The sequence below is a fragment of the Vanessa tameamea genome, chromosome 12, assembly GCF_037043105.1.
Source record: "Vanessa tameamea isolate UH-Manoa-2023 chromosome 12, ilVanTame1 primary haplotype, whole genome shotgun sequence".
Lineage (NCBI taxonomy): Eukaryota > Metazoa > Arthropoda > Insecta > Lepidoptera > Nymphalidae > Vanessa > Vanessa tameamea.
In genome coordinates this window covers 2,912,346-2,924,510 of record NC_087320.1, presented here as the reverse complement: position 1 = coordinate 2,924,510, position 12,165 = coordinate 2,912,346, and the positions used below count along the sequence as shown (strand labels likewise).

General features: G+C 32.8%; 2 protein-coding genes across 3 annotated transcripts; one reads left to right on the top strand and one right to left on the bottom strand.

Annotated features, from left to right (window-relative positions):
- Positions 1 to 1,771: 1,771 nt before the first annotated feature.
- On the bottom strand, positions 1,772 to 8,103 carry LOC113393138 (juxtaposed with another zinc finger protein 1). The gene is made up of 5 exons (XM_026629868.2): positions 7,867 to 8,103; positions 7,339 to 7,527; positions 6,800 to 6,908; positions 4,627 to 4,773; positions 1,772 to 2,858 (listed from the first exon to the last, which is right to left on the bottom strand). Exons 1-5 carry the CDS (start codon positions 7,964 to 7,966, stop codon positions 2,399 to 2,401), a joined length of 1,005 nt encoding a protein of 334 aa, XP_026485653.1. The 5' UTR covers positions 7,967 to 8,103; the 3' UTR covers positions 1,772 to 2,398.
- Positions 8,104 to 8,192: 89 nt separating this feature from the next.
- Positions 8,193 to 11,368, top strand: LOC113393139 (ATP synthase lipid-binding protein, mitochondrial). 2 transcript variants are annotated; one of them, XM_026629869.2, is made up of 4 exons: positions 8,193 to 8,333; positions 8,789 to 8,865; positions 9,326 to 9,512; positions 10,757 to 11,368. In XM_026629869.2, exons 2-4 carry the CDS (start codon positions 8,821 to 8,823, stop codon positions 10,918 to 10,920), a joined length of 396 nt encoding a protein of 131 aa, XP_026485654.1. In that variant the 5' UTR covers positions 8,193 to 8,333; positions 8,789 to 8,820; the 3' UTR covers positions 10,921 to 11,368. The 2 variants fall into 2 exon arrangements, with proteins under 2 accessions (XP_026485654.1, XP_026485655.1); XM_026629870.2 differs by having other exon boundaries at positions 8,305 to 8,470.
- Positions 11,369 to 12,165: the final 797 nt, after the last annotated feature.

The window sequence follows — 12,165 nt, the reverse complement described above, 5'->3', positions numbered from 1 at the left end:
ACAACTCAGTATTAGCCAATTTTTCTTTTGACACAGATAACGAACATCGAATCGATTATCTGTGCATGGATATCAATTCAATATAATCTCTTTTCCCAGCAAAGAGTTAAATTAATCCTTTATAATTGTGATTGGTATTATCTGTGACGCTCTACTTCGACAACTAAAGTAAGATATCACTTCTCTACCATTCACACGCAGCTACATCTGTCTTTCCGAATATCACACTTGTACCCGTTAAGCACCGTATACCTTTTTCGCCATACATTACTTTTATAACTACGAAAGTTACCTATTTTCATTCGTAACATTTCCAATTCCCTTGTTTTTAGCACCTCTACAAATTCTTTTTCAGGATTTTTTTTTTAAATATTTTCAAACACTATCAGTTTCCGCTTAACACTGAGTTTGTTTCTAGTCATGCAAAGAAATAATTAAAACACAATCAGTACACGTGACAGAAGTGAAACCTTTTTGCATCAGAATCGTTATTACTACGTTCGACCTTGAAATGTACTATTACAAGGTCGTCGTACCTGCTCTTGGAAATTGATCGCCATACTTTTAAAATACGAGAGAATTTTAACCTTATTATAATAACATTATTTTTAATATTTATGAGTATCTAACACATATAAAACGCCGTGAGAATATTAAGTATATCATATAAATGAAATGAAAATGTCACGAAATTCAGACATTTGGCAAGCATGAACGGAGCACTTAAGTGCTAAAGTCGAATATTTTACTTTCAAACATACGGAGCTGTTAGAATCATGAAAAAATATAGTTTTATAGTCAGTAATATCTATAGAAATTGAATAAAAAGGCTGCCTCCGAAAGAGCATTCCTTAACATACTTTTGTCTTTTCGACTAGGATTAGATGGCGTGTGAATCTCGTCGAGACAGTACTGTCATAGCATCATTTAATTTACAACTCCTATAATTGGTGCAACTTACATCAATTTTATTCACCAGTTCAGTAGTTTTAAGTAATTTATGTGTGAATTTTCTTAATGCATTAAAACCACGAGACCTGTTTCTTATACAAACAGACCAAAACGAATGTTGTTTCCGTTGAATAAGGTAATATATCCGAAACATTCAGACAAAACCTATAGCTCAGACATTAAATACATATTTACATACTAATTATAAGCATCTTATATCCTGTGACAGAACAAACAATATCAGGCCTTATTTCTATATTACCGTTAATAGGGTATACGCTTACAAGCATTTTTTTTTTGTTTTTTTTTCTAAAATATTATCACATTTACGAGTATAATTTATTATCCTAGATGGATACTCTTAACAGCAAATGCTTGTTTTTTGTTATTTTTTTTATTACTTAAATACAAAATTCTAATGTATAACACGAATTCAGTAAGCGTGATATACACATTAAGTACATAGAGCGTAGATACATGAGATGGCACGAGAAGTTGCGATTTTGATGTTATTTTTTTTTTAAAGAAACTTCCAATGTTAAGGGACATCGACCTCAAAGGACTTTACTACTCAAATATATTACCCTGTTGTAACAGATATGAAAATCCTTTGCAATATCAATTTAAAAAGCGAAATTAAAAGGGTTTATTGCACGATATAGGTTTCTAATAACTAAGCATCGAAGTAGTTATGCAAAACGGAACCAGCCACAAAAACAGACCTTAGAGAGAATTGGATTTTTAGTAAAAGTAACATTACAAAATAATAAGACCCTAGATATGTTTGAAAATAAAAACTTAAGAGACTTGGATATTTATTGCAGAAACTCAAGTTTTAAGGACCGACTCCATTTTGCATAACTCCGTCCATTTATAATCCTTTGGATTTACGCTACACTAGCGATTTAAGTCACTTTGGTAAAAAATAATTACATAAATATTTCAATCACAGCAAACTAATATGTTAACAAAACGTAACAATGAAATAAACTCTTTATTTCGATAAATAAATGAGCAAACCAAACGAAGGTTCTTTTAAATTAAAATAATATAATTATGTGCAAATATGTAAATACATGCATGTCTAGTCAAATTGCTTTTATCTATATATCAATACAGTAACTAAAAAAGACTTAATATTGTCTACGTCTATTGTACATACCTAATCGATGATAAAATATATAATTTACTTTAAATACGAATTAATATCGTTTTAAATACTATCCATTATAATCAGATCAGTTTTTAGGTATTTAGTAACACATCAAATTCCAAATTGAAAGTAATTTGACTAGACTTATTTAAAATAATATGAACATAATAAATAATTAAAATAACTTTCAAGGTTATATCACCACCTTCAACCAACAACTTAAAAAAAAATGAGGATTTTTTTTCATTTTTCATATAGGAACTGCGTGATTTAAACTAATGTATACTAAACAACTCAGCCTCTACGATCGCTCGGCATAGACAAACTAGAAACCTCATACGTTTCCTGGGTCACCGTCACCTTGGGAGATCTATCGTACTTGATTTTATCGAGATTGGTAACGGGTGACGAGTTCGGAGTCAGCAAGACTGAATGTCGTAAGCCCTGACCTTGATTCGCGGCAATAATGTTTAGGTGAGTCAGGTTATGTTTGGGGATAGTGAAGGAGGGAAGATCTTTGGTTTTGATGGTGTCGTAGATGCGGACAAGTTTCGTTGCGTCGATGTTGTCCAGAGAGGGGGTGGGAGGGGGCCGGGAGGCGGGGGAGGCTGTGACTACGAGGTTGGGCATCTTGGGGGCATTGGCACGAGCCTCGCTCGGAGCTGAGACGATGTGTTGGGATATCGAGTGACTCTTAAGCCCTTGTGCTGTTTTGTAGCTTTTGCCGCATTGGCACTTGTAAGCCTTTTTTACCCTGAAATTCGAAAATATATAACTTAGAATATAATATGTCGTAACTCATATTTACTTATATATAAATGTATTGTTATTATAAAATTCTCCGATTACATTTGGAGAATGTCCGACATGTTTCAGGAATAGTATTGCCACCTTGGGATGGCTTCATCATATCACATCACCGTTGGTATATCAGTCAATAACTAATAGCCAAATTAAAACGGGAACATTTAATAACAATAACCTCATGAACGACCCATTTACTAAAATATCTATTTGTTTCTTAATTTAAAATAATAATAAAATTTATTCATCTGAATAATAAAAACACTATGTAACTACAGAGTAGATATATGAGTATACTAACTGCAAATATATATATGACTACAATAATTCAAACAGTAAACATAATTTTAAAGTTAAAGTTAAATTTCATTATATTTGATATACTACTACAAATTCATACACAAATTATTATTTATCAAAGTATCATACGAAACGACATTTGTAAAGTACCCATTTCTTCCAGAAATATTCTTGGGCAGTGAGGCGCTTTTTAGGTCCGGCGATTAGTTTTTGTCTAAACGCAGCTGGAGTTGGCGCGACTGGGTATTTTCTATGTGAATTATTATTATTATTTTTAGTTTCACAATTAGAAACTGTAATACTGAGCTCGAGTTTTGGCAAATCTCACCAAGTCTCCTTTAGAGATACCCAGAATACGATCCACTTGTTCATGAGAATGTATGCGCATATAGTCTATTCCAACCACAAGAGGAAAAACGCTAAATAAACATTTGACAGCGAATTGACGCGATATCATTGCTCGAGAGCTTGACTAATCAATGATATTAATTATGGATTTGCGAAAAAATATTTTGAACATTGACGAAACTGTTATCGAAACTTTAGAAGTAAAATTTAAGCAGTCCATCAACACTATTACACGTACTAGTTTATTACTTATGTAGTTAAGTGCAATAGTGTTGTATTATAAATAAATATATATTGCACCGTATAGCTGAGCTATTAACAAATCGCATGAAATACGTAAATCTAAGGTTTGTTTATATTTTTTTCTACTTCGATTGGAATAGGCTATATGGCTGAGTGTACAGCGTTGGCTTTAACGGTCCAAGTGTTCGCCCTCAATTTGTTTCTTATCGTAAGTATTCCGCCCGCAAGAAATGGACAAAATTACTTGTATTACTTAAAACGTATTCTTATAACAGTTTTTCTCAATGCGTGACATTAGACTATCATTTAGTATCTGTTCTAATTTTTTCGTGCAACATGCGAAACATTACTCTGCAAGGTGATGAAAAACATAACAAACTTAAATTATCTACACCCGTTGAGTATTTTCGAACTTTCTAGTTAAGATATAAGTTTTCAAAGAATTTATTCGAAATATCGAATCAGCGCACGATACTTGTTTGGCTTTGGCGCCCAACATTAAAACCAGCACTAGATATATAATATATAATAACAACACATATGTATGTTTATTAATGTCTCTTTCGTTATACATATCGTCAGAACAAAATGTTATATTAACTCCGAACCAATGATATGACAGAATTTGTCCCATTGAATCTTATTCGGTTTTTATTCGATAAGATTGTTCTAAATAATTAAAAACAGCACATAGGCATACCTCTAATTACGTCATTTATGAAATCGATAAACGCCTATAGGTTATTAGGTGAGGCCTGAGGTGTCAAGTAATCAACTAATGGCTCATTGCTAACAAATATAGCCTAAGTAAGACTATGGATACTTACTTGCCATCTTTTTTGTGGCCATTCTTTGAGTGATATTTGATGCCGTTAACGTTCTTGTATCTTTTCTTGCAACCTGGCACCGGACAAGCGAAGGGCTTCTCCTGTGCTGCGGGACCTAGGGCTCCCGATGATGCGTTAGCGTTCATTCTGAAATTGAGCGAGATTTTCTTAAAGTAATACATTAATTTAGTACAATATCGTTGCGAAATCGCCCGAGAAAATGAAGTTGAGACGTCCTTTATTTGCTAAATACAATACAATATTTGTTTATTTATTAAAGTATTAAAGGTTTGGAAAGAATGACACCCGGATGGGACCGAGTTGATGATTTACTCATACAACTGTACGTTCTACGTGCGTCTTTAACCAAACTTTATTTTCTAATTGCGCCTCCACATAACGAAAGAATGGGTTTCCTAAAATTAACAGTCTGTATAGATTTACAAGCATATAGCATATATTAGACATTAGTTTTAGCCCCTGCGTTGACTAATGAGTCAGTCAAGATAATCAATTTATTAATAACACATAACATACATATGTATATTTTTTAACCAGTCAGTGGTGGCTAGAACAATGTTAGCGTAAGATTACTGGTTCAACTCGAGCAAGCATCACTGACTTATTTATTGTATGACTTAAATGTGGATTCCTATTTAATCTCATGGTCGACGGTAAGCAGCATTCTATCAGATAAAATATAGCCAAATGTGTATTCACCGCCCGCATTAGAGCAAGGTGATGCAAAATTCTTCAAATATTTTTTCTCATCTTCGGGAAAAGAGGCGGCCTTTGCGCAGGAGCTCTTACTTTAATTTAGTAATAAATACAAGTATCGTGCAGTTTATCGGTCCAGTTGTTCTGTTACGCTAATAAAACATTATTTCAAATTACTTACTCTAAATATTTTGTTTTTATTTTATAATATTTATTTTCAATAATCTGGTATGCCTAGCCTTTGTCGCCTTTTCTGTTTTTTTTTATATATATACATATATTTGTACTAATATTATTCATACGCACTGTTCAGTTAATCATATTCCCTCTATTTTATATTAATACGAATAATCTAAAAATTTTATTTTTTGCTCATGTGCATATCATTTTATTAAATAGAAATGTCAAACGAAACCAAATACAAATCACAATGACGGGTACACTGTTAGCCCTGAGTTTTAGCACTGGCCGAGCGACGATAAGGCACGCACTCACGCATCTTATCCTCCGTTAGAGTCCTTGGACCACGTCATGGCGAACAATATTACGGTAAACTTTGAATTTTTATTTTGTTTTTTATTGACAAGTTTGTAAGATTACTTTTTTTTTGTTAATTGTGACCATTGAATAAAGTGATTTGTCTTCCACCTGCGAAATTAGATGCTTTTGTTATTTTGTTCTACCTACGTCAAGTAATGTCGCACGTGAACTTTACGGCTTCCGAGTATACCGACATGGTAAATAAATGATCTTGGTTGACGAAGTGAGTAGATAATACTGGTGGTTCGCTCCGACGAAGGACAAATAAATAATCAGTGTTTTGATCATAATGTAGCAAGTACCTACCTAATAGTATCTATGAAGGTGAGGATTGGCACCGGTGCCGGCGTTGCCGTTTTCACAGGTTAGTGAACTAAGTTTGACAAAAGATATACTTTGTTTTGATTATTTTGTTCCGTGTGAATTATTTTGTTCGAATTTCTTTTTTTTATTTATTTCTGTTTAGTTGTTTCTTCGACAACTTTTTCTCAATTCTGTATATAATTAATTACGAAATTTAATTAACGCAGAACTAAGAACCGCTAAGGTTGTCCTCGAGAAGAATTGTGAATGCATTGCATGCATTTAATCTTGTTAAATGACAATTATTTATTATATATAGCCTCCTTGAAAGAAGTCAAAGTGTACAAATCGATTCACGATATAGTAGACGAGGAGTTTTCTCGTAAAATATGTAATTTATAAATCATTCAATTTAACGACTTGGCCCATGATGTTGTTTAGCTAAACAATGTTTTCTTCTTCTTTCAAATTGTAAGTCAACGATAACAGAAAGAGACGTGATAAAAATCAGTTAAATAAACAAGGCTAAGCTTTATTTAGGCCGTATATATAAATACTGATTATGTTTTAAAGAATTCGTCAAGAACCCGTAATAGAAAAAAAAATTACTTACTTCACTCCATAACGAAGAATAAACTCAGAGCTGTATTCCTCGACTGTTGTCCAAGAATCGTTACTGTCTTCAGAGGGGCTCATCAGCTCGTCTTCATCCACCTCGCTCCCTGTAATTTTTCATAAAAAAAATATATAATTTATATGGTCTCTTTTATATTATTCAAACCTAAAAGTAACTTAGAATTTTACATCAGTTTAAAATACCACATCGATGATGATCGACGCGGTATTGTAACCAGTTCCTGTTTTTGCGAATTGGTTTCTAATTTAATATTGTGAATTATTATTTAATATTGTCTATGATAAGTCGCTGTAAAATATATTGTTATTATATTTGAATGGGATACTTATTATAAACCTACCAAAACGGTATAGTACAACTCAGCAAAATATTTTTCTCTCTAGAACACATTGCGCTTACATCAAGTAAATAGAACAATGTAGGGATGGCGAAGTTTTAAACATAACAAAAATCCGTTATTATAGATAACGGTATATAATCAACCTACATCGGTGTTAAGATCTAATAACAATAACCTGTAGGTGTACCGCTTCGGACAGAAGGCGTTTTTGGCGCAGAAAGCAAACGCCGGCGCACGTCGGCCGCTGCTGGCATATTTTGAATTTCCCGCCTCGAGGCTTCCGTGAAAAATTTTAGAACATAACTTAGAGGAATACATGCTGGCTGCGAAGCTTCTTTTTGCTCGACGACTGCTGGATCGTAATCTGCAACATTCAGAACACAATCAGCTATTTAAATATTTTATTTATTTTTAATTTTTATAAGTTGCCCCTTCCGACTTCAATCAGCTGTTCAATGTTTACTAGTATAAATAAGCCGAAAATTCTATGCATTGTCAGATATAAAACATTTCAAGATTATTAATAGCAATTGATATATTGAAATAACTATTCCCGCATTAATTTGTATTAGCTGCTTAAATTCAATTCAATGTTGGCAACTTTGATATATTGATAAGACGTATTATGGGTGAATTATCGTAATTTTTGCAACAACGAAATAATGATTTTAGCACAATATTATAAAATATCTTTGATACTCACCGATATGAACGTCTTCGATGTGTTCAATTAAATCCGCTAGTCGTGGAAATGTTATGCCGCAGCCATTAAATTTACAGATGTTTATCATGAAGACGGCCATGTCGAATGTAGGATAATGGACTAGTCAAATGTAGAACTATATTCTTATAAAAATATATACTCAGTTATAATTTTTATTCAAACACATTATCCAATAAAAAGCAGTTTCCAAGCTGATTTAAAATTAAATACAAGTATTTACACATTTAATAAAATAGCCTTACTAAAACTTACATAATATTTCAAGTAGTTGGTACTTAAAGTATATGTCATTTGCGCAGCTCGATCAATAGCTGGCTGCGCCGAGAGGAAGTTGCGCACACTGCGCAAATCAGCCAATGCCGACACGGAATTTATACTCTGTTTCTTTTGACCACTCAGAAATTGAACATTCCAAAGGCCGGTCTCCTCCTTCTCGGTGTTCTTTGGTAAGTGTCACAGAAATTGTGAACAAACTAATCGTGGAAAAGTGTTTAAATCTTTGACGCTTGTCGAATAAAAAGTGCTCATATCATTTAAGAAAAGCGCACAGTGTGTGTCGGTGCAATTATTTTACAGTGATTTTGTAAGTTATCATTGAAGATAGTCATTAAATTCGAAACGATAGATATCGCCGATTCAGCCATTTTCCGCCGAATACCGTCTTTTATTATATATGATAATATATCCGTTCTTACCGCGACCGTCGGTTTATAGTGTTATCAAAATTGTCACTTACGTAAAATCGTAGATATTCATTAAACTCTATCTCCGACTACGTTACGTAGCCCCAGTAAATTACGTAACGCTCTGCGGTCAAACTGTCAAGTCTCCTGAAGTTAATTTACTTCAAATTACTTCAAGTAAAGCAGCTTATCGTTCACTAGTACAATATTTATTTCAGTTCTCGATCGCCGCACCCTTAATAACACAAAAATGCTGTCTGCTGCTAGATTGATCGCCCCTGCAGCCAGGTCTGCTGTAAGTACTGACTATCATCATATTAATTTTGAATAAAACCCAATAGAATATTAATCGTACGAGTAAAGGAGATTCTAAAAATTAGTTTACACACTTATACTGACAACTAAAAATATTAACATTTTATAACTCCCTTATTTTTATAATTAATCAATAATACTTTACTGCTATCAAGTTTTTAATCTGTGAAATATTAAATAATAAAATAAACCATTGATTTCAAGTTTGAGTATTATATAACGACATAATCATATGATAACTTAGGAGAACAGTGTTTATTATCCATTTTCAATAAATATATTAAGGCCTGATAATAATACATATTAAATATTATATTATTGGTTACATTTATTCACAATTTCTTTTTTTTTTATTTCATGTATGTCATATGACTTTATTCCAACTTGACAGATACAAAAGTTATGTAGCAAAATCATATTGAATTCATTGTATTTTGCAGATCTTCAGCAACACAGCTATTGTAAGGCCGCTGGCGGCTGTGCCCACCCAGACACAGATTGTCCCAGCTGCCCCAGCTCAACTGTCAGCGATCCGTTCCTTCCAGACCACCTCGGTCACAAAGGACATTGACTCTGCTGCCAAATTCATTGGTGCTGGTGCTGCGACGGTCGGTGTCGCCGGCTCTGGTAAGTGACATAACAAGTTCCAGTGCCTCTTGTTTCGCTTTACTTACCAAAATCTGCCTATAAATGTTAAGTATATGTTGCATGCCACCCCTAACGTTCATTTAAAAAATGCATCTTATTATCTATTAATCAATAATTTAAGGTTATAAATGATTTAAGCATCCTTATAGGTTAAATTAAAAGCAATACTAAATACATAAAACTCCCTATAAAATAATTTATGTAACCGCCCAAGATTGCATAACAAGATGGAGGAGTTATTGATTTTTGGGCCCTTCATACTTAATTGGTTTAGAGACAAACCAAAGGCTTATGAATACTCTACTAATGCTTAGATTTGGTGTTCAAAATTTTGAGATTATAGTGTATGCAAAAGTAAATTTTTATATAATTTATAATAACACCAGTATAATTTAGTGTTGGTTGGTTGGCTTATCCTTTGTCTCACCGACAGGTATTGGCATTGGTGTGGTGTTTGGATGTTTAATCATAGGCTATGCACGCAATCCCTCCCTCAAGCAACAAATTTTCTCATATGCCATCCTTGGGTTTGCGCTGTCTGAAGCTATGGGTCTTTTTTGTTTGATGATTGCCTTTCTAATGCTATTCGCTTTTTAATTTTCTATTTTTTTAAGACATTTTTGTACAGTGTATATTATCATTGTGGAATTTGGGAACCGTAACTAATATATATAACGAATATGCATGATGTGTGTACATTTCAACTAACATTTGCATGCTGTGGGTGTTGCACATAAGGTGAGTACATTATGGTAACTTTTATCCGAAAACTTAAACATTACTAAGCTTATCATAAAATGAGATAATGATGATTAGATTTACTATGAACAAAAAAAATTATTGTTGATGATTATTACATATATATCTAGGATAAAAAAGGAACTACTGAGATTCTTGCCAATTAGTTTTGACAGAATTTATATTCCGATGCTATTGAAGCAGCAATCTGTAGCATTACATAAAATTTGATAAATTATTCATAGAAAATGGTTTCAAGCCTACTATCATGCAGTATATTTTACATCAAAAGGTTAAATTGTTGCCATTAATTGGGATTCATATTAACTGCAGTATTTAAAACTATATATGTATAGAATAATTAGCAATGTACCAAAATTTTGTATTTTCTAATAATTATCTAATCTTTAGATAAAAACTTTATTTGTATTACATAATATAGATCAGTTTTTAATAAAAAAAATAATTAATTATTTAATTTTCAGGTGCTGGTATCGGAACGGTGTTTGGCTCCCTCATCATTGGTTATGCCAGAAATCCCTCCCTCAAGCAGCAACTTTTCTCATACGCCATCTTGGGTTTCGCCCTATCTGAGGCCATGGGTCTCTTCTGTCTTATGATGGCCTTCTTGCTGCTGTTCGCTTTCTAAGCTATTTACTTTTAAGAACACTACTACTGCCATCCTAGATGAGGTTTCAGTGTATACTATCTGGAGTGGACGGCCATGGAATCGAATGTGTGAAACCTCACCCTCATAGTGGTGCGAGGACTTATGTGTTAAGTGTTACACTTTCAGTGCATCATCAGGAAATGCAATTTATTTAATTATGTAGTATAAAAAAAATCTGCAAATAAAATATTGTACGTAAACACTTAATTATTCCTATTCCTGATACATTGTAGACTGTTATCCAAATCATGTTATGCATATATTCTCAGTATAATTATGTCAGAAGCCGGTGATGATAATTTTAAGCCAGTTATTGCACTTTGCGTGTGAGTATTGTCATCGACTTTACACTTGTTATGCTGTTTGGGAATGTCAGCATCTGTATTGTACATTTTTAGGGCGATTAAATGATACAAACCAATTTCAATGCTAATTTTTTCACAGTACACCTATATATTCATAGTGAAAATCAGATTTTGGTTCAAATAGTCAGATGTAAAACAGTAAAAGCAAAGCACATTAACGACCCTCCGTCGTATACATAAAAAACAATACAATTTACTCAATATTATTTTAGTACAATATAATTATTTTAAAATCCAATATATCATAGCAATGCATTATTATTTGGTTTCTTTCAATTGGTTTTTTTTTTAATTATGCAGTTTTAAGATCTTATAAAAGCAAATTAAATAGACGACTAATGCCATGAATGTCAGTAGTAGTTAGTGGTTTTATTTTTTAATAAGCCTAACCTAACCTAGAACAGAACAGTAATCTGAACTGTAGCTAAATAATAGTAAATAATTAATGTGACAATGTATTAGAATTTCGTTTCTAACACTTGTCGCCTGCAGAGACTTCGCCTACGAATAGATATATACAATTTCAACTTTTTGAATGCCTCTATGAAAAAATATGATGTAGTATGAATGACACCAACGTCGTGCAACGTTACATATAATTAATGATTAAAACGTAAAATACCATTGTTTTTTGCGAATTGTAAGAATAAAGTAGCAAGGGTTGATCATACGGACGTAGATGAAGATTTAAATCTTCTCCAAATATGCCCTGAAATACAATCATGCGTTCGAACCCTTTGAAAAAAGAATAGCAATTTCTTACCCCTAACATAATTTGCCCTACATTTCAAGTTTTATTTGTTAAGCTCTGTTCATTGTCGATTGTTTATGCAGGAAGTTATTCTAAAATAACTAAAAT

Excerpts from the sequence above, each read along its gene's own strand:
- LOC113393138 (XM_026629868.2), bottom strand. The coding sequence starts at position 7,966 with ATGGCCGTCTTCATGATAAACATCTGTAAATTTAATGGCTGCGGCATA. Across the intron at positions 6,909-7,338 it reads CCGAAGCGGTACACCTACAG|GGAGCGAGGTGGATGAAGAC; the intron begins GTTATTGTTATT and ends GAAAAATTACAG. Across the intron at positions 4,774-6,799 it reads ATTCTTCGTTATGGAGTGAA|AATGAACGCTAACGCATCAT; the intron begins GTAAGTAATTTT and ends GCTCAATTTCAG.
- LOC113393139 (XM_026629869.2), top strand. The coding sequence starts at position 8,821 with ATGCTGTCTGCTGCTAGATTGATCGCCCCTGCAGCCAGGTCTGCT. Across the intron at positions 8,866-9,325 it reads CCCCTGCAGCCAGGTCTGCT|ATCTTCAGCAACACAGCTAT; the intron begins GTAAGTACTGAC and ends TGTATTTTGCAG. Across the intron at positions 9,513-10,756 it reads GGTCGGTGTCGCCGGCTCTG|GTGCTGGTATCGGAACGGTG; the intron begins GTAAGTGACATA and ends TTTAATTTTCAG.